Genomic DNA, 20734 nt, shown 5'->3' with positions numbered 1-20734 from the left:
AGGCAAACAACTCTCTCCCACCAAAAACAAAAGAAAGTTAACTTTGCTCATTTTTAATTTCCCAGATGGTTTATGCTCTGGCATAATGTAAGACTGGAAAAATCTGAAACACACCATAGTAATTATTTTGCAGTCTTGTTGAGGATTTTCTCCCCCAAAATAGCATTTATTCTACTTTCCTTCTCAGAAATAAAATGGTTCCTATGAACCTGAACAGGCCTACATTAGGACTTTGGCTGGTAGTAACCTCTTACAAACCAGAACATTCACTAGATAAGAGTTACATGTTCATATGAACTGGTCACAAAATTTCCATAAATAATATTTATCTGATGGATTTTTTTTATTGTGTTTAAAACAATGTTTTGATCTGAATGTGATTGCTGTTCACATCAAATTAGCAATATCTAACCGATAAAATCTGAGCTCATTTGGAGTCACTAGTTCCAACTGAAATTTTGAATCCCTAAAAATAAAATACAGACACACAGATAGGTATAGTACTCAATCGAAATATATTTGTCTAATATCTACAAAGTGAACAATTGGTCTTAAGAAAGCAGACAAAAGGCACAAAATCATTATTACTACAGAGAAGCATTCATGCTACTGGATTTTATAAATATTCTGAGTGGCACAGTAAAAAATAAATTAAGCATTGAGCAAAAAATCAAATACTTCATTTTTTCCTTGCTTTATATTCTAGTCATGTCTTGACCTCATTTGTAAAGGCTGAGAACTGAAATTCAACTGAAACCATGGAACGCTGTTGCAGTCTTTATATGTGTGTCATTTAATCACAGTGGTTTCCTTGCTGAGTTTGGGTCAAACAAGAGAGGTGCACTTTAAAAAAATCCACAGGAAATTCTTTTCTCTTTCCCCAAACTAAACACAAAATTGAGGCTGTGGTGGTGCAGTTTTGTATGTGCATGCGTATACTGAACTTCTAAAGCCCTTTTCATCACAAAAGTAGTGAAGTCTTCATCTGACTTGTTTTCTACTGTCCAAGAAGCAGCTTCTGAAAAACGTATAACTAATGCTTTGCACGTGAGAAAGACTCTGGGCAAGATTCCACAGTAGGTCTGGTTTTCCCAAGGTGCTCCATTTTGGAAGGGTCTGGCATAAACCTTTAACAGCTTCCTTGCCCACACGCCATCCAACAGGAAATAGTTTATTTTTCTTGAGTAAGGACAAACAAAATGCTAAAGTGGGTAGGGAGATGGGAATCACAACAGTAATTGTGAAGTGACAGCCACCTACACTTCTACCAGGAATGAGCCACTTTCTACCATATTGGACATCAACTGGCCCATGCCAATTCACCTTTGTTGACAGATGACTAAATGAGAATACTTTTGTGAGTGCAAAACATTTTTGGCAAAGTGAAAAATAGAAAACTTCAAACCTCATTGATAAAAAGGAGCTCATAATTACCCACTTAAATCTTGGTAAGTGCAGTATTTACATGTGTAATAATACCCAGCAGACATGTGTATATGTGTATATAGTGCATGTGTGTGAACATACAGTAGTGACAGCTCACACACAGACCTGTGTACACACACATGCCCCAAATGGCTCTTGAATAAATTCAATCCTATAGTAGTTTTGGTGGTGCATTTTTCACAGTATATCATTTCTCGTTCAGGTACCATTTCTTGAATGATATCAAGAGGTCTCAGTGAACACCAGCAGAAACTTGATACTGTACCACTTTAATTCCTACAAAAACGGCTCTCTCTGAAAGCTCTGCACCTCCACCCCATCAGTGTGCCTTCCAAAGAGGATTGAAGTATACCCAGCCATCACCCTGTAAGAGAAGGAAGGAGACATGTTATGAAGACCTCTCAGCTAGGCAAGTGGAGAAAAGAGGGTGTTCAATGAATGGACAGGAGAGAGAAGGCAAGGCCTGCCTGTGAGGAATCTACCCAAACCAGTGATTTACAGCCCACTAGCCTGGCAGGGAGTGCCCAACCATGGCTCTCTTCAGCAGGTAGCAGTCACAAATCAGCACACATAAGAAATGATACCAAATAGCAAAAAAAGGCAAGAATCAAAATGGTATACACAATCTGGGATTTAACTGGAAGGGAATGTATTGAATGGTAACAACTCTGGTATTGGGATGATTTTTATTCTTTACATACCCTAAGCTTTCTGTTATGAACATACTGGGTTTTATTAAATCCAGGAAGAAGACTGGGGTTTTTGTTGTTGTTGTCGTCTTTTGAGTTTTTCTATGTCCAATTTTTTACAGAAGCCAGGCAAGCTAGTTGTCTCAAAGAGACCAGATCTACTCACAAAAGGATCCTTGAAGGATTTTATAACGGTTAATTTTATGTGTTAACTCAATTGGCCATGGTGCTTAGATTAAACATTCTCTGAATATGTCTGTGAGGGTGTTTCCAGGTGAGAGAAGCACCTCAGTCACGATGATTTTCTTCCCTAGAGTGGGAGAGCATTATCCAATCCATTGAGGGCCTGAACACACACACAAAAAAAAGGTAGAGGAAGGAGGAATTGACTCTCCCTTTTCTTTTTAAACTCACTTCTTGAGTTGGGATAGCTCATCTTCTCCTGCCTTTCTTTGGACTGGCATTTATACCACTGGCTTCCCTGGTTCTCAGGCCTTTGGACTTGAACTGAATTATACCACTGGCTTTCCCAAGGTCTTCAGCTTGCAAACGGCAGATCCTGAGCTTTCCTGCCTCCATAATCTCAAGAGCCAACTTCTCATAATAAATCTCTATATATTTACATCTAATGCTTCAGTTTCTGTCATTTCTCTGGAGAACCCTGGCGAATACAGATTCACCTCACCTAGGCAAGGCTTTCTTCAGTCATGGTTCTCACTCAGAGCCTGATATGGCAGTCTACCCAGCAGGTTTCCTGTCTGAACCAGAATCCAACCTTGAAGTCTCTATCACCCAGCCCTAGATCCTGCCTGTGGGGAGAACAGCAGCCACTCTGTTCCTGCCCCTAAGTCAACACTTCCATCATTTCCAATTCTGTTCTCAGAAATCTTCCCAACTGCTCCACAAACAACTTCAAAAGCCTAAGAGCCAAGAAAAAAAAAAAAAAAAAAAAAGCCTAAGAGCCTCAACAGGGCACAGAGTACCTTGCCCACTTGCTCAGTGGGGGCAAACTGGTGGATACTACTGCCTTCCAGTGTCCCTTTTCTGGGTGACAGCAGCAGCACTGAGCACACAGGACTCCTGCTCGTCCTTCCTGGCATGTCTATCCCATTTGGTTCATTCCAGATGCTTCATGGCTAATTTGTTACTAATGATCAAGTAGCAGGGGTTGTGTTTTGGGTTTTGTTTCTGTTTTTTAAGTCAGACAACATCCAGATCTCCACCCCATTCATTCCTTGCACTCCCTGTCAGGCTGCTGGGCCGTTATGAAGGCAGATGTGAGGGAGGAAGTGTCAGGCACTCACTTCCACCCAAAGGACAGCCTGGCCCAAAGCTGGAGCCAGAGTAAAGCCACCCCAAACCTTCTCAGGCCCTTCTCTGCCCCAACCTAATCCATCCAAACTGCTGCATTGCAAGACAAACCCACTTGCCCCTCACTTGGGACAAGTCCCCAAAGACAGGTGGCAGATTTACCTCCTGGATAAAATACTTGGGCTGCCATGGCGTGTGCAGGTTCTCCCGTTTTCGTTCCTCCACCCGCTGCTTCTCCTCCAGGCGCCGCTTCTGCTCGGTGGCAGCATCAATGTCCCCCAGCCGCAGGTATCTGGTCACTTCCTGCCAGAGGTTCCTGGGAAGGAATGGAGGAGAGGGAGTGGTCAGGCAAGGCTAGCTGGCTTGACAGGGGCAGTTCTTAGCAAGGGGGCCAGAGCCAAGGTGGGAAGGCATTTAGGAAGGGGGAGCGCATTCCAGGTCCCTCAAAGACCCCTAGAGCCAGGATTAGAACCCAGGGCCAACAAGATCCCAAGTTTCCAGCCCCCTCTTATCCTGAGTAGCAGACCTCTCTCAGTATCTAGGAGTGGAATCTAGTAATAATAGCAGTAGTATGCAGCATTAATACTACTATGATCACAAACAAAAATAACAGCAGATACAATGCATGTCATATTTTTAACATTTTATATATATTAGCTCACTTCATCATCACAGCAACCCAATGGTATGGACGCTATATTACCATTCTCATTTTAAAGAGAGAAATAAGATCCATGTAAGGTGATGCGCCCAGGGATCATATACCAGCAAGCTGATATATATGAACAATGGCTGCTGAGCCAAAGGGGTACCCGGTATTAGGAGTTCTAGACTGGGGGGAATGGGCATGTGTGTTTATGTGGCAGGATCCATCATGTTGCCCACATCTAAATGGAAAATTACTTCTCTGCCTCATTCATTCATTGCAGGACGCCTTGAGCATTGGCATGATGAACCTGAGAAAAGGCAGACAGGACTGCCAACAAAGTGGGTACAACAAGCAGCCCCAGCTGAAGAGAGTCAGAATCGGCAGCTGACAAGGGTCAAGCTCCTGCTAGAAGCTAGCCTGCACACCTGTCCTGAGTCCCATCATACACAGCCCCAGGGAGAATAGTGCTTTGGTTCCCAATTTACAGCAGGAGAAACTTCTGGAACTGGACTATGGAGCCAGGTCCAACTGGCCAAAACAGTGAAGAGAGGGAAGGAAAGAGTGAGGGGAGGTCAAATCATGGGCTTTTCATCACCCCCATCCTCAAGACACATCTAGAGCTGAGGGGAAAACTGGGCATAAGGACATTCAAGGTGGAGATGCTCTCAAGGGCAGGATCCTCATCATAAGCTAGTAGTCCCGGGCAGCCCGGGTGGCTCAGTGGTTTAGCACCTGCCTTTGGCCCAGGGTGTGATCCTGGAGACCTGGGATCAAGTCCCGTGTTGGGCTCCCTGCATGGAGCCTGCTTCTCCCTCTGCCCGTGTCTCGGCCTCTGTGTGTGTGTGTGTCTCTCTCATGAATAAATAAATAAAATCTTTAAAAAAAAAAAAAAAGCTAGTAGTCCCAAGTTTAGAGGCCAAAGATAAAATAGGTTGGCAAACATTTTCTATTGAAAGCTAGATAGTAGGGTGCCTGGGTGGCTCAGTCGCTGAGCATCTGCCTTTGGCTCAGGGTGTGATCCCAGGGTCTTGGAATCAAGTCCCACACTGGGCTCCCCCCAGGGAGCCTGCTTTTCCCTCTGCCTATGTCTCTGCTTTTCTGTGTCTCTCATGAATAAATAAATAACATCTTTTTTAAAAAAAAAAAAAAAAAAGGCTGGATAGTATACATTGCAGGCTTTGCAGGCCATATGGTCTTGATCACAACTTCTTAAATGCCACAGAAAGGCCGCCATAAACCATATGTAAATTAATGATCATGGCTGTGGTCCCAGAAAATTTTATAAGAATCAGCCATGGGTTGGACATGGCCCATAGGCCATAGTTTGCTAACCCCCTTGAATAAAAGAATTAAAAAGGCATATTCTAAGAAGATTCTGCTTCTGCATCTGCATAAACATTACTTTAAGTGGTTGCATTATACTCATACCAGGGAATAGACATACTAATTGGGTGGATTCTCCATAATTTAACTATTTTCTTACTGTTGAACAAGTAAGTGGTTTCTTCTTTATGATTTAATTTTCTTTTTAGAAAAAAATACCCAGCTTTATATTTGAAACCTTTTCTGAATTTAAGAATTTTCCTTCAGAATAGATTCCCAAAGATGGAATACAAAATTAAAGTGAATTCATGAACTTGAAGCTACACTGCACACACTCTTACTATAAGTGTAGGGTACAGAGTGTCGATTTTATCACATCCTGGCCACTGCTGATTTTTTTTTTAATCATGTCACTAATCTAGTGAGCAAAAAATAGTAGCTCATTGCTTCTAGACACAGTTCTTTGATTCCCAGCAACTCTGTATTTAACTATGCAATCAAGCAACAGACCAGCTGAGTCGACAAACTCTTTTAGGACAGGCATTAAAAGCCTACTGTAGACTATCCTCACAACCCACCACTCTATAGAAGAACTAAACTGAAAGCTACAAAGGATCTACTCCAAAGCCACATGGAATGAGAAGCTCAAGTATCTCAATGAGTGACATGAACACTATCCCTGGCCCGTTTTTATGAGCTGAGTGTTCAGAGACTTCTCCATCGCCTGATCAGGTGCTGAGGAGAACTAAGCCTAGAAGCAACACCTCGCCTGGTTCCCACCTGGACTCCATGGGCCCCTGCTTCTCCAGAGGTCTGATCTTCTTGGGGTACACTGGCAGCGTGGTTGTGTCGATGACCCTGGTCTCTCCGCTGTTGTATGTGAACTCTAAAGTACCGTTCCACTCCCCGTGGGCTTTGCAAACAATGGTGTTGGTTGGGTTGTGTTTCACTTCTGCTGTGACCCTGAATGAATGAATGAGTCGAATAAACATGCTTTGCAAGATTATCAAAACAGAGACTCACACTTCAAAAAGGATTCTTTTTTATGGGGTAGCAAGGAGGAAGGATTTTTTTTTTTTTGCCATGTTGTTTAAAGACTAGCTCTTAAAATATAGACCTAATATTCTTGATCCAAAAAAGAAAGGATTGGTAGAAAAACCAGTGAGATGCGAATGAGGTCTGTAGGTTAGTTCATGGCAATATAGCCAAGTTAATTTCTTAATTTTGATAAACACACAAAGGGATGATATGTTACTATTTGGGATGGAAATCAAGTAATTCAATAGAAGCAAAGCATATACTTCTCCCACCTAAAATAGTATTGAATAGTGCTACATTTTAACCACCAATGGGGCCAGAGAGTATACCGAAAATGATCTACCTGAGATCACATAGAAAAAGGAGGGAGGGGTGCCTGGGTGGCTCAGTTGGTTGAGCGTCTGCCTTTGGCTCAGGTTGTGATCCCAGGGTCCTGGGATCAAGTCCCGCAGGGAGCCTGCTTCTCCCTCTGCCTATGTCTCTGCCTCTGTATCTCTCATGAATAAATAAAATCTTTAGGAAAAAGAAAAGAAAAAGGAGGGAAACGTTTATCCTGGCATCCGGACTTTCCTCTGAACAAAGGCTGGGCAAAACCTTGACTCTCGGCACTGAGTGAACACCATCCTCCTCCCAGCAGTGGCTCTGAGGGACCTCCTTCAAAAGGGCCTCCCCGCTTCTGCTGCCTGGCCTGAGCAGGCTCCAGGTCTCCAGCTTTGGGAAAAATCAGATCCCACCTCCTCTCCACCTTCAAGCAAGCTGCTCGGGCAGAATAATGCAGCGGAAACAGGAAAGCCTGCTCCGAAGCAGCCAAGAATAGGAAGGAGCTAAACTCCCCTCTTTCTAATGGCCCAGTTCAGGCTGAACTCGGTTTTCAAACACATGCTTGGAAGCTCATTCTCCGAGCCTGAACACGGCCATGGCTCCCAGGTGCCCAGGCAAAGGCTTGCAGGTGGCATCAGGAATCTTCTGGCTGCATGTAGTGGAAGGGTGCTAGCGGTGTGCTGGCAAAGGTTGAACAACTGGCTCTCCAAAGGGAAAAACACCTGCTCTGTAGCATTTGCCACCTTTGGGGTTGTCCCCTGACCCCAGGTGATCTCAAGCTACTGACATGGCCTGAGGGACTGAGGAGCTATGGAGAAACGTACACAGTCAGCTCTCGCAAGCCTGAGTGTGTGCTCGAAAACAGCCACCGCGGGCGTCCCCTGCCCTCATATGAACACCATATAGAACTCAGTTCCGAAGAGAAAAGGCCAAGATGGGGCTTGCTTATACAGTAACCTGTAACTGCAGCAATGAAAACAATTTAATGCTTCCTCCAATAGCAGACTTTACCTTTAATTTCTTAGGATCGGGCTTTCCCAGATTCTAAAGTAGTCCTGATCTCATAGATGATACGGGGTTCTGGATATTTAATGGAACAAACTTAATGTGAAATGAGTTCTCAGGGGGCACCAGGGTGGCTCAGTCAGTTAAGCATCTGCCTTTGGCTCAGGTCATGATCCCGGGATTGAGACCCATGTCAGGCTCCCTGTTCAGCTGGGAGCCTGCTTCTCCCTCTGCTCCCCACTGCCACCCTGCTTGCGCTCTTTCTCTCTCAAATAAGATCTTTAAAAAAAAAAAAAAAAAAAAAAGAGCTCTTAGGCAATGTCTGAGCTCACAGTGTCTGAACTGCTTCAGAGCAGAGTAAAGAGGCTGTGGCCTCAGAAGGGAAAGATTATCATAACACATGGAAGTAGTTTTCATTCTCTGCTGTGAGTTCTGGGAGTCTATCACCAAAGGATCTCACTATTATAAACGTAGACTGGGGAGGACTTAAAAAAAAAAAAACTGCCACGTGACGGGGCTGGAGTGGAAAGAGGCATTATTTTTAAAAAGATCTGTCAACTTGATCTTGATTTTCAACTCATCCCGTGGCTAGAACCCAAGCTCTTAAGGCGGAAAGAAAGTCAGGGCATGGTGTTAAGGCAAACACAAAGGCTCCCTGACCGCCTACCTGTGGACTTTCCCTCCGTAAAAAGGCTTCGTGTGGAATATCACTGTGGCCGAGTACCCAGTCTTGGCACAGCTGATGCTGACTTTTCCTCCCAGCTCCACCCATGGGATGGTGAGGATGGACCGCGCGTAGGCACTGGGCAGGGTGAACACGTACTCCTCCCCATGTTCCAGGAGCCTCAGCACACCTCCAGGGAGAGAGGAGGAAAGAGTCAGGCACACAAGAAGAGGACAGCTGGGGATCAAAAGACACAAAGATGACAAACCAAACAGCCTCCGGCAACAGACGTCATGCCATGTCTCCTACCTCCGCAAAGGTCAGCCACTCACCAGCCATGTATTTATTTATCGAGTCCCCTAGTGGGTGCCAGACACTGTGTGAGGTGCTGTGAATACAACAGTGAACGGACCCACTTTCCTCCTCCAAGGAGAACAGAAAGGTGGACCTTAATCACCAACTGTGATAAAGGCAGGAGGGAGAAGTTTCTGGTGCCAAGGAGCCCTCCAGTAGGAGTTGACCTGAAAACAGAATTCTCCCTAAGGAAGGGATGTTTGGACCGGGTAAGAGTTGAGGAGGTCAGAGGGGAGCGCATACGCAAAGGGGCTGTGGTGGGAAGGAGCCTGGTGAGCAGGAAAGGGCTGAGGGGAAGGGCCCATGTGCACAACAGAGGGGGCTGGTGTAGGTAGGTGTGCAGGCTGGCCAATTCGGCAGGGGCCGGACCTTCTGCTAAGCTTTGAAATAGCATGTACAGGAGTTTTAGCCTGCTACCTGAGAGCAAGAGACAGTTTCAAGATTCTCATGAAGTTGGAGAACTCAGACTGTACTCTGCTGTCAGCAACCTGGGGCAGGAACTAGCTGCATGAGCAACCTGCCTCTAGGTCAGGGCTTCTCCAGCCCGGGACCCAAGCATTAGTGTGCAGAGGTCTTAGTCCTCTGGAACAATGCAAAAATGGTGTGGGTTTGTCTCTCTTCTAGGGGAAGGGGTCACAGTTTTCATCAAGTTCTCAAAGGCTGACATGACCAGGCTTTAAATGCACAAACTCCCCCAAGGCTGTTGTACAGCTTTTGTGCTACACAAGGTGAAAGGGGGCTGACATCCAGCCCTCGCTGTGGCCTGCTGTGAGGCCCTTATGGGCTGGCAGAGGCCCCGAGAACCAGGCTACGGGCTGAGATGTGTTGTGTGCAAGGTACCTTCTCAGCCTCCCGCCCCAGCCCCGGGGCTCAGAGACCTGCACACATCCCTGGCCTCTATCCCCGCCCGTTCCCAGCCTGGCCGTCAGCAGGTACACTGTGCATCTTGGGAAGGAAGCGCTGCCCCTTGGTGCCTCCCTGGTTGTGTCTCTGCCCTGGGACCCCTGTTCCTCCATTGGAAAGAGCGAAGAGTGGAGTCAGTGGCGCCCATGTGTGTTGGCACTTCCTGGCTGCCGGGCACTCCTGGGGGCTCCCTACCCGTTATCTCCGTTAAGTTTCATGACGACTCTATTTGGCAATAATTACCATTTTTAAGTAAGGATGAGGAAATTGAATATCAGGTTAAGTAATTTGGTTGGCCAGCACTTCCCTCTTAGGCTAGACAAGCATTTGTATCAACTAGAGCCAGAATCTGCCCAGTAGAGACCGTAGCACAGACGAGCCGGCCAGGGGGTCTGAGGACATACAGAGAGTCCTGCATGCTGCGTTTCTAAAGGCCGCGCGAAGGTGCGCACAACTACGGCTCAACTTACCTTGAACACTCCCTTACTCACCGATGTGCCACGGTCTACGGATAGCCCACCCCGCTCATCTGAAACCAGCACCTGCCCCTCCATGAACTCCAGTAAAGTCCTTTCTGCCAACCCACAGACACACAGAACCGGCCTGGAAATCCAGGCTGACATGCTCACATGTGTGTAGGGGTCTCGATCACCCCCAGGGTGGAAGGATGCTCACGCACAGGGGCACATGCGTGAGCTGAGGCCATCAGGGAGAAACAGATTTGTGGGTCACTCTCAATCACGCGGGCAGGGCCAGAGGATGGAGATCACGGCAGCATTTAAATCTCAATCAATCTCCCTCTCCCCACCCCCAGGAGTGTAATTGAGTATATGTGACACGAACACACAAATAGCCTGGCCCTACTAGGCCAAATACACTGACCAGCAGAACGGACCTCCGCCCCACTTCACCTTACTTTTGCGCTCAGGACTGAATTAATGCATCTCCCTGAAAGTAAAGGCCCCAGGCCAGCTAATGCCCTCGCAAGGACCCTGGTCCTTCCTTCTACCAGGCGGTGAGTAGACTCCCCAGATGTGCCTCGAGGCCCTGCCCTGTACACACACGGTGCGGGGGACGGTGTGTCTGGCGAGGGAATGAACCCTTTGCTAGCTCCCTTCTCACAGAGTCTGATCAGGACCGTTGGAGAACGGCCAGGGCCGATACACTTCTGGTTTCAAAGCCCACTTGGTGTGTCTGACTTCCTCAAATTTGGACGCTAGAGGTGACGGTCTAGAGCAAGTGGAAAATCGCAGCTAATACCAGACACGTAGGACACCAACAGGCAAGAAGAATCAGAAGGAAAAGCTGAGAAGAGAGAGGCCATCTCGGATTTCCCTCCCTGGTCCAGTTCTACCCACAAGTTTCCTGGTCCCTCTGGGGCCAGCCACATTCGCAAGGTCTCTGGGCCTGTGGCAGTGGGGAGGGGACCCCGGGACCCTGCAGAGGAGGCCACCAGGCCCTTGGCCAGCCTGCCTCCGACGTCCTGGAGAAGAGGCTTCCCTGTCTCCCCCTCCCTGCCCTCCGCGCTGACAGGCTACTTGGTAGTCAAACCCTTCCTAGGTGGCCAAGGTGTCCTTGAGAGCACCACCTCCGCTCCGACGGCTACGGTGTCCCTGGGTGGTTAGCCCTGCCAGTCCTTGGCTGGGAGTCCCCTCGGGCTCACCAGCAGCCTCCCTGCAGGCTGGGGTCACACATCCACGAGTTCCAGATGCATCCATGGGCTGCATCTTCCTTACCTCATTCACAAATATAACCTTTGTGAGGTAGGGTTGCACAGCTAATATTTTCTTTACAACATATCTACATGGACAATGTGGCCCAAGTTTTCATAAAGAGCTGGATGAGACAGAGATCTCTGAGGAGGGGCCTTCCAAACCCACAGTGGCTCACCAGCCTGGCGACCTTAACCTCTCTGCGCCTCAGTTTCCTTATCTGTGACACAGGGATGATGGCATCCCTACCTCATAGGGCTGTGGTGGAAAGAAGGTGATTCTAGAACTCAGTTAAAAGCATCCGCCTGACTCACAGCCAGCATCCTGCAGATTTTATATCCTAACTACTCCTTGCTCTCTGGAGCGGCTCTCTTGGTGGGTGAACTCTGAGCAGCAGTTATTTCCATTTGGGAATAAAGAGTGAATCACAAAGTGGCAGCGGGTTATGCACACAGGGGATGAAGAGATAGGTGGGAGGAATCCTCTTCCCACTCATCTTTAGAAAAATGTCTCTCAGTGCACCTGAGTGGTTCAGTTGGTTAAGTGTCTGACTCTTGATCTCAGACTTATGAGTTCAGGCCCCGTGTTGGCCTCCACCCTGGGCATGGAGTCTACTTTAAAAAAAGAAAAAGAATGAAAGAAAGAAAAAAGAAAAAAAGAAAAATCTCTTGCAAACCTGAGGTCCACAGAAATCAGTGAGCCCCAAAGCTGGGCTGGTATGAAAGCAGTGGGGAGACCACACTCCTTTGGCTCTTCTCTGAAAATCCATAAATGTGTGCTTTGTCATTAATCACCTGCAATTATGCCTTCTCAGTACTAACTCTTTTTTCAGGGCTGCATTAAAAACAATCTGTCTCTAATATGAATAAAAGACTATATTAAAAAACTAGACTTACAGATGGGCTTGCAAATGAAAGTTCCTCTTTAATTAGCCTAAGAGATGAGAGAAGCCAAAAAATGCTAGGTAATCAATACTTCCACACTGTGGTTAGTCTTCAAGCTGCAAGATTTCCACTTTAAATCCCACAGATTGTTTTACCAATAAACAGAAGGCAAAGCATTAAGATTTTCAAACTGATAGATTTAAAACAATTTCACACCCAATCTCAATTGGAGGAACCAAAATATTCCAGTTGGATGTTGCCTCTGGGGAGCACCAGATCACAGAAAGTCACTCTGGGGAACAGGTCTGCAGGCCTGGTGGTGTTGGTGCTCCCCAGCACCGAGCCAATGTGTCACTTCTCTCGCTGGAACTAATTGCCTTTCCCCACAGACTCAATTAAGAAGCTGTGTCATTTCCTGGGCTCTGGCTCTGGAGTTTGTGGGGGAGCGGGTTTCAAGAGCAGCTGAATGCACCTCGGCTCCCCCCGCCCCGGGGTGGGGGGTGTTGACTGAACAGTGTGTCTCAATGAGGGGTCTGAGTGCCAGGGCCAGGGCCGAGGGATCTGAGGGGGCAGCGGCCTCTGAGCTGAACCTCAGGAAATTCCAGGCGTAATGCAGCACTGTATAGCGGCATTTGATGGTAGCCACATGTGGCATGGCCTAAAGGCAATGCTTTAACAGATTAGCCCCTGTATCTACATAGAAAAATTTCCTGTGGACCCGTCTAAGACCTAATTTTTTAAATGAGGGGGTGGAGGGAGCGCCTGGGTGGCTCAGTGGTTGGGCATCTGCCTTCAGCTCAGGGTGTGATCCCGGGGTCCTGGGATCGAGTCCCACATCAAGCTTCCCACAGGGAGCCTGCTTCTCCCTCTGCCTATGTCTCTCCCTTTCTTTGTGTCTCATGAATAAATAAATAAAATCTTAAAACATAATAATAAAAATAAAATGAGGGGTGGGAAAAAAACGTTACATCAGACCCAGTCAAACAAATTCATGGAATGTGCTAGACCAGTACAAGGAATGAGTGAGGAAAAGAAAAACATCCTGGCTTCCCAACTCCCCCAACCCCCACAAAGGAGCTCTGAGTACAGGAACCAGAACCTTTTGCTCTAAAACTTGGGGTCTTCAAAAGTATTTTCTGGGAAAACGCTTCCTGGGTATTACAGAGCATGCATTTAACTAACATGAAAGGGGGAGGTAGCTCCTGAAAGGATTTAGGGAAACAAGGCCTCACAAGAATGAGCCAGTGGTCGGCCCCTGACCCTTCCCGGGCCCACCGAGTGGGAATGCCCTGGTGGCCAGGAAGGCTTACGCCCGGGAAGGGCCCTTCTAGTCTCCCTCCAGGTATTCCTTTCTGATTCCAGCACTCTACGGAGAGTTCTACGGAGAATTTTCCAGCAGGTGGAACAGGGAGCAGCAGATTCTAATTCTGCTCTGGGGGCGGCTACGGCTACGGCTACAGCGAGGCTCTCAGGAGTGCTACGTGACCTCCACCCAGAGCGTGAAGAGCTCCGGCCGGCGCCCGGGGCTGCGCCAAGTGAATTGAGGGCCCCAGGCCCTCCCTGTTCGCCTCAGGGGCGAACACCCCGAGACATCACAGGCCCACCCTTGAGATACTTTCACTCAACCACCAGCACCAATGAGAGAAAGTGAAGTTCCAGAGGACACGAACGGAGGCCAACGGACGCTGCTGGGTGAACGAGGGGGCCCCAGCACAGGACAGAGCAGGTAACAGAGGAGCCGGGGAAGGGGGGGGGGCAGAAGGTGCCAGAGGGGGGGCGAGCATGGCAACACAGTGGTCCAGGCAGCTCGGCTGTACACCCTCCTCCTCCCGGAGCCCGCCCCCGAGGTAGATGGCTGGGAAGACATTGGAGTTTCACTGACTGAAGAATCCTCCTAAATCACTGGATGTGCCAATCACCTTAATGGAAAATGGCCAGCTCTCTCCCTGGTGTCAAGACGCCCAGCGTATGGGCCCAGAGCCTGGGAGGTACGTGCCCTACACTCTTACTCAAGAACCTGTGGCTGCCCCGGGCCACCTGGGTGGCTCAGCCGTTGAGCATCTGCCTTTGGTTCAGGTAATGACCCTGAGGTGCTGGGATCAAGTCCCGCGTCGGGCTCCCCGTAGGGAGCCTTCTCCCTCTGCCTGTGTCTCTGCCTCTCCCTGTGTCTCTCATGAATGAATAAATAAAATCTTTAAAACCAAACCAAATCAAAAGAACCCGTGGCTTTCCCTTGCCACATGGCAGCAGGCATTTCTGCTGGGCGCCAGGGAACCCCCAGAAAGGCACCTGCATAAATTTTCCGTGTACCTCAAAACCCATTTGGTTTCACCAGAAGTTATTACATTCACGCAGCACGTACTCTGGCCAATCACAGATTCACAGTGTTGTCTGTCTCCTGCTAGCTGGGCCCCTGGGCCCTCCTGGCCCCAGCCCATCTGCTCAACACCAGCAGCCCTGGGGATGCTGCTCCCACCATGTCCACCTGCCACCCAGGGGCGAAGGCCGAGTCCTTGCAGGCCCCCGAGCCAGTCCCCGTGGCCGCCTCAGCGCGGTTCCAGAACACCCCAGCCTCGCTGCTCGCCGGGGCCTCCGGGCCTCCTGCTCTGGTCCTGCTCTGTCTCCTGCAGCAGCCTCCGTGCAGCCGGCCCCGGCTCCTCTCCCACCGCCTGCAAGCCTTCACTCAAAGCCTGCATTCTTGTTGGGCTCTGCCCACCTCTGCCGGGCACCCCACTCCCCTCGCCCCGTCCTACTCTGTCTCATCGGCGCCACCCACGTGTCCGTTTCCTGCACGTGCCTGGGTTTCCGCCACTCATGCAGTGGAGGTCAGTCCCCGAGGGCAGCGAGTTCTGTCTAGACCTGGTCACTGCCACCAAAAATGGTGCCATTCACGTCCCGAGTAAACGGACGAGCAGACGAGAATAATCCCACGGAGTGTCTGAACCACCCCAAGAGAGCTAAGGAAGTAAACACCCTTGAAACAAGGCTCCAGGGAAGGTGCCAGAAAACCTGCCCACATGGGTGGTAAGTGACCCCCCTGAAGGTGTGAACGGCTTCCGCGCTCCATCACCTCCAGCAAACCAACATTTCACCTTCGAATCATTCAGGACTTGGGGAACTTGGCGTAAGGACTGAAACTCCACAGGATGAGATCTGAAGCTCCTGCCTACAGACTTTTGTTCCTAAATCAAAGGGAAGACTTCACCAGTACACACATTGGGGCCTCGGGTGGGCCTCTGGCATCGTGTGGGAACACGGTGTGAGGCCTTCCGGGGCACCATCGCATCCCTCCTAAGGCCCCCCTGCCCCGTCCCCACTGCTCCTGGGTCCCTCCCTTGCTTTGTTTTTCTCCATAGTATTTCACAGCTTCCACACAACCAACATAAATTACCAGTAAAATAGAAGTCGAATGGAAGCACTGAATGAGGATAGAGGTGTTTTGTTTTGTTTTGTTTTTTTTTGGTCTATTTTGTTTATACAAGAATCCACAGCTCCTGTGACACCTGGATGGCTCAGTGGTTGAGCGTCTGCCTTCTGCTCAGGTCATGATCCCAGGGTCCTGGGATGGAGTCCCACATTGGGTTCCTCACAGGGAACCTGCTTCTCCCTCTGCCTGTGTCTCTGCCTCTCTATGTCTCTCATGAATAAATAAAAATTTTAAAACAAAAATCTATAGCTCCTAACACAATGTCTAGCATCCATTAGGCACTCAATAAAAATGCCCTAAGTGAATGAGAGGTTTTCTTCTCTCCTGTGGTTTTGGAAGGGCTTCCAAGAGCCATATACTCCCTGAAACTGAAAACTAAATTTTGTGTTGGATTTTTTTTTTCTTTCCCTGAGAAGGGAATCCACAGTCTCAGAGTCTCAAAGGAATCTGTGACTCAGAGAAGTGGAAGAACCACGAACCCAGATGCTTCAGTTTAACAAGGATTATTATAGGTTTCTTCAAACAATGAATAAACTTCATTCACAGCTATTTGCTAAAACAGGACCATGCAATCCACAAGTGTGTGATTACATTGTTCTTGCTTCAGAAAGCTCTAGCAGAATCCAGAGATTTGCCTCGGGAATGTTTATGAGCAGATTCCGAATAGGCAGCACTATTATCCTTATTGTCTGTGAGCCAGAACATGGGTGAAAATGAACATAAATGTGTTTGCACAGATTTGGAGTCAACTCTAATATTCATGCAAAGCTGAAAATAAAAATTGTATGTAAGGTGGCCCCCACACACAGCTAACATGTAGTAAAGATCCAGGTGCATTCCATCTGGTCTATGACCTTGGCCCCACTGGGGAATTACCAGGGTCTCGCCCCATAATAACAAAACCTGTCCCTCTTTACCACCACCCCCCCAATTCCAAAACAAAATAAAAACAAAGAACTCCACACACTCATCAATCATCTATCAGGTGTATAAACGTCACCGTGTCGGAGCCAAGCTCCCTGCAACACCCGGCATGGCTTACCTTCCCCTATCATGGAGACCCCCACGGACATGCCCATGAACTTGCTTTTGGTCCATACGTGAGTGTTGACGCACAGTCTCTTCTCCTTGCACTCACAGTAGAAGCAGGAGATGGGTGGGTGATGAGACACCTGCTCGGCCACAAACCTTAGTTTGTAGCTTGTGGAAGGGTCCTCGGCTACCGAGTGTTCGTGGCCCGCAGGAGAATGGGAAGCAGTCCTCTTTGGCTTGACCCTGTCTTTGGGGACCTCCCAGGAGCAGTGAAACGTCTCACCGATGATGGGGTTGTAGGGCTTCTTGGCCAGGGCCCCCTTGCGGCCCTCATGGAAGGCTGTGAGATAATACTCCACAAAGCAAATGACTCTCTCCTCGGGCGTGGCTCCCGCGGTAATGGCCAGCAGCAGGTCTGGGTGTGCCATAAAGTCCGCGTACATCTCCAGCAAGGATCGCTTCTCCAGGATAAATGTGGGAAGCACCACCTACATTCAGAAGGAGACAAAGTCAGACAGGAGACCCCGAGATTACGTGAAAAAGGCTGCAACCACCACCAAGCAAATCCATCGTGGCTTAAGCCAGAGAACGTTGTCTTTTGATTCGTATACAAGCGACAGATTAGGGGAAGTGACATCAAAGAAGACAAGGTTGGAGAAGTGGCTGCTGTGGTGGCATGATGCCAACCCACTTTCGTGGACTAGATGGTTCTGCGTGGCTTGCTTCTCTGCTCATCTGGACTAGAACAGCGGTCTCTACTTCCCCCTCCACTGCTGTCACCATCCCCAGACAAAACCCTCTTTTACTAACTCCTTATTACTTAGAGATGTGAAGAAAAGAGCACAAAAGGACTTCTTCCTTTTCTTCCTGACATCAGACAACCCAGGGGAGTGCTCGGTGTGTCCCCACAAACATGGGGCTTTTTGGTGCTGCATCAAAGGGGGTCCAGGTAGACCAGCACACACCACTACTAAGAGGGTTTATTTGGAGATCTCTGTTAGAAGAGTAGCATCCAAATCCCAACATGATTAAGGCAGAGCAGGAGTGAGGAAAGGACCCATGGCCCAGGTCTCTGGGAGGCAAGGCCATCAGCTAGCAAGCAAATGCCCAGAGAGCTGCCATGCAGAGGAAGGGCCATGTGTGGAGGTTGCTCTGCAAGGCTGGGCCAGAAGAAATAAGCAGAAGTTACAAAGAAACAGGCTGACACTTAATACAGAATCTTCTGGCAAATGGACTGGTACAGGGGCTTCTCATGGGATTGTTACTGACATCACTACCAAAAAGAGGAGTAGAAATCTGGATGCTTCTGCCAGGGACGGGACAGAGACTCCTTGTTGATCCAGAGAGGATGCATGTGGTCATCGGGTGCCCCACAACCCCAATGAGGAAGTCAGTTAAAGCAAACGAAGGCCATTGTGACATTGGGCTGGAAAGCAGGTCCCTTTATTACTATCGCTGATAGGTGGAGGAGAGCAAGCCTGTTCCTCACTGCTCTAGAGTGATCTTAAAACGACTTCATTACTGGGTATTAATACCAATCACTTGGCTGCAAGGCACAGCTCACTTTGACCTGGAGCATCTCAGCACAGGATCGTGAGGCTGGAAGTCTAGCCATGGCCTGCTGGCTCCTCCCTAACACCCTCCAGGAGAAAGAGACAGAAAGAGAAGAGAGGGAGGCAGAGAGAGAAGAGCCACACAAGTTCAAGGCGATGCAGCTGGCTTACACTCCCTCCTTACAAGACTGAGTCTGTCCTTCCTTCACAGAGTCCCCAACTCCCGAGAAAATACTCTCTGACTGCAAATGTCAAAAGGCTTACAGCTTGCTCAGACCCTTCCTAGCAAAGGGTGTAGATACAATGGCAGAGGGATGTCCTGAGAGAAAGAGACAGACAGACAGGAGATCAGCAAAGCACAGAGATTTCAGAGGAAGCTGGAAAAAGTCCATCCCCCTGGAGAGGGGACTCTGGTATCTTTATTAACGCTTTTCTTGAGATTAAATACTACATTAGAGGAAAGAGTACGTACACTCATTAAGTAAAAAAAGCAGCCAGGGGATCCCTGGGTGGCTCAGCGGTTTAGCACCGCCTTCGGCCCAGGGTGCGATCCTGGAGACCCAGGACCAAGTCCCACATTGGGCTCCCTGCGTGGGGCCTGCTTCTCCCTCTGCCTGTGTCTCTGCCTCTTTCTCTCTGTCTCTCATGAATAAATAAAAGGAAAGGAAAAGGAAAAGGAAAAGGAAAAGGAAAAGGAAAAGGAAAAAGAAAAGGAAAAGAAAGAAAAAAGAAAAGCAGCCAGATGTAAAGTCAAACATGTGACACAAATCTAGTATTACAAAAAGACCCCAAATGTTAACATGTATTTCTTGGTGTTAGAATTGAGTGATTTTTACGTTTTTTTATAAGTATCTTTCTGCTTTGCTTTTACAATATACTGGAAGAAGAGACACAACTATGCAAATCAATGGATATTTCTTCATTTTCTTTCAGCCAAAACTTGACAAAACTGAGACTCTGGCTGCCCCAAGGCTCTGAGCTGGCCAGGTAATGGACATTCTGGCTCAGAATGGCCTTCAGAGGCCACTGTGATTACTTCCTACATCTTTTGTGGGGACAGGTCATCATTCAATGGCCATCGCTGTGCTGCAGGGCATCTGCTTTTCCAAGGGGGCTCTCGGGCCAGGGGCTCCCTCCACAGCAGGCGGCCACTGGCAGAGTAAAGGGGAGGCAAGCGCAGCCCCACACTCTCACCATGGCTCCCTCTCCTGCCCCCCGGCTGCCCAGGGTCGCCCTAGGAGCTCCGCCCAACAGGCTGTGTGGGGACTAGGGGCTTAATCAGCCGTGGGACACCCCCCAATGAGGCCAAACAACTGAAAGAGAAAAGAAGCCACAAATGTCTGCATCTCCAGGCCTTCCTGAAACCTCCCCATTTCTTGTTCATTCCCTCCCCCGGCAGGGCCTGGTGATCATGAGAGAACCCGAGAGGGAAAGGGCGGAATTAGGGCAGGAGGCCAGCCCCAAACGCCCCTGCCCAAGAGGGTCGCTTGGCAGCCTCAGCTGCGCCCTCTGCCCCTGGGGGCTGGGGCCTCTCTGGCAGCAAGTCCGGTGCTCCGGACAGGGGCATCCTCCAGCATGTACCCGAGCCTGGCATCACAAGGAAAGACCCGGCCACCAGGGTCACACTCTCCATATATACTTTTGAAAAGGGCAAGAACATAAGGCGGTTCCCCCAACTTAGCATTTCTGAACTCCGAAGCTGAAGAGTTAAAACAAAATAACCAGGGGACAGAACGCCACTGACACTCCAAATGACTGACTGTCAGGACAGAGAGGGCCCCTCCGGGGGATGGAGTCCAACGCCCGGGTCTCCAGGTCGGGGGACAGAGACGGCGGGTGGGGAGCGAAGGCACCATGCAGGAACCTTCAGGCTCCCAACTGCCACCCCAAGTTCTTCCCATTATCCCCCACACAACACAATTATCTGCTTCTGGCTAACGGGAGCGTTTTCTTTCCCTCAGTGGACAAGGCAGGTGAGAGTTCACTGGACAGAAGCCCTGGGACAGCTGGGCCACCTCACCTACTGCCATTGCTTAGTGGGGGGCAGGGGCCCCTGGGCGGCTCAGTCACTTAAGGGGCCAACTCTTGATTTTGGATTAGGTCATGGTCTCAGGGTCGTGGGATCGAGCCCCCCATGGAGCTTCATGCTCACCAGGGAGCCTGCTTGAGACTCTCCCTCTGCCTCTCCCATCGCTTGCATGTGCACGTGCTTTCTCTCTCTCAAGTAAATAAATCTTAAAAAAAAAAAAATAAGTAGGGGGTAAGAAGTGGCACACAGGTAAGGGTGGCACACGAGTCCATTCTACTCTTCCTGGAATGACCAGGCAATCCACCTGTCCAAAAATTATCACAAATATTACTACTGGGAGGGAGACCACAGGTGATTAGGAAAGGCAAACACACCACCCCAGTCTGGAAAAGTG

The 20734-nt window shown here is 48.9% G+C and overlaps 1 protein-coding gene across 4 annotated transcripts in view; it reads right to left on the bottom strand.

Moving 5' to 3' along the window:
* Window positions 1-496: 496 nt before the first annotated feature.
* The window catches only part of OSBPL10 (oxysterol binding protein like 10), a 294626-nt gene continuing 274388 nt past the window's right edge, over window positions 497-20734 (bottom strand). For all 4 annotated transcript variants that reach the window (XM_072726621.1, XM_026000903.2, XM_072726618.1 and 1 more), the window contains 5 exons: window positions 16769-17246; window positions 8450-8636; window positions 6199-6381; window positions 3609-3762; window positions 497-1810 (listed from right to left, as the gene is read on the bottom strand). In XM_072726621.1, the coding sequence (XP_072582722.1) occupies window positions 1766-1810; window positions 3609-3762; window positions 6199-6381; window positions 8450-8636; window positions 16769-17246 (1047 nt within the window). In that variant the 3' untranslated portion in view covers window positions 497-1765. The remainder of the gene's footprint in view (window positions 1811-3608; window positions 3763-6198; window positions 6382-8449; window positions 8637-16768; window positions 17247-20734) is intronic.

Source organism: Vulpes vulpes, chromosome 11 (genome assembly GCF_048418805.1).
Source record: "Vulpes vulpes isolate BD-2025 chromosome 11, VulVul3, whole genome shotgun sequence".
Lineage (NCBI taxonomy): Eukaryota > Metazoa > Chordata > Mammalia > Carnivora > Canidae > Vulpes > Vulpes vulpes.
The sequence above is the reverse complement of the archived record's forward strand: the minus strand, read 5'-3'. Positions and strand labels throughout refer to the sequence as shown.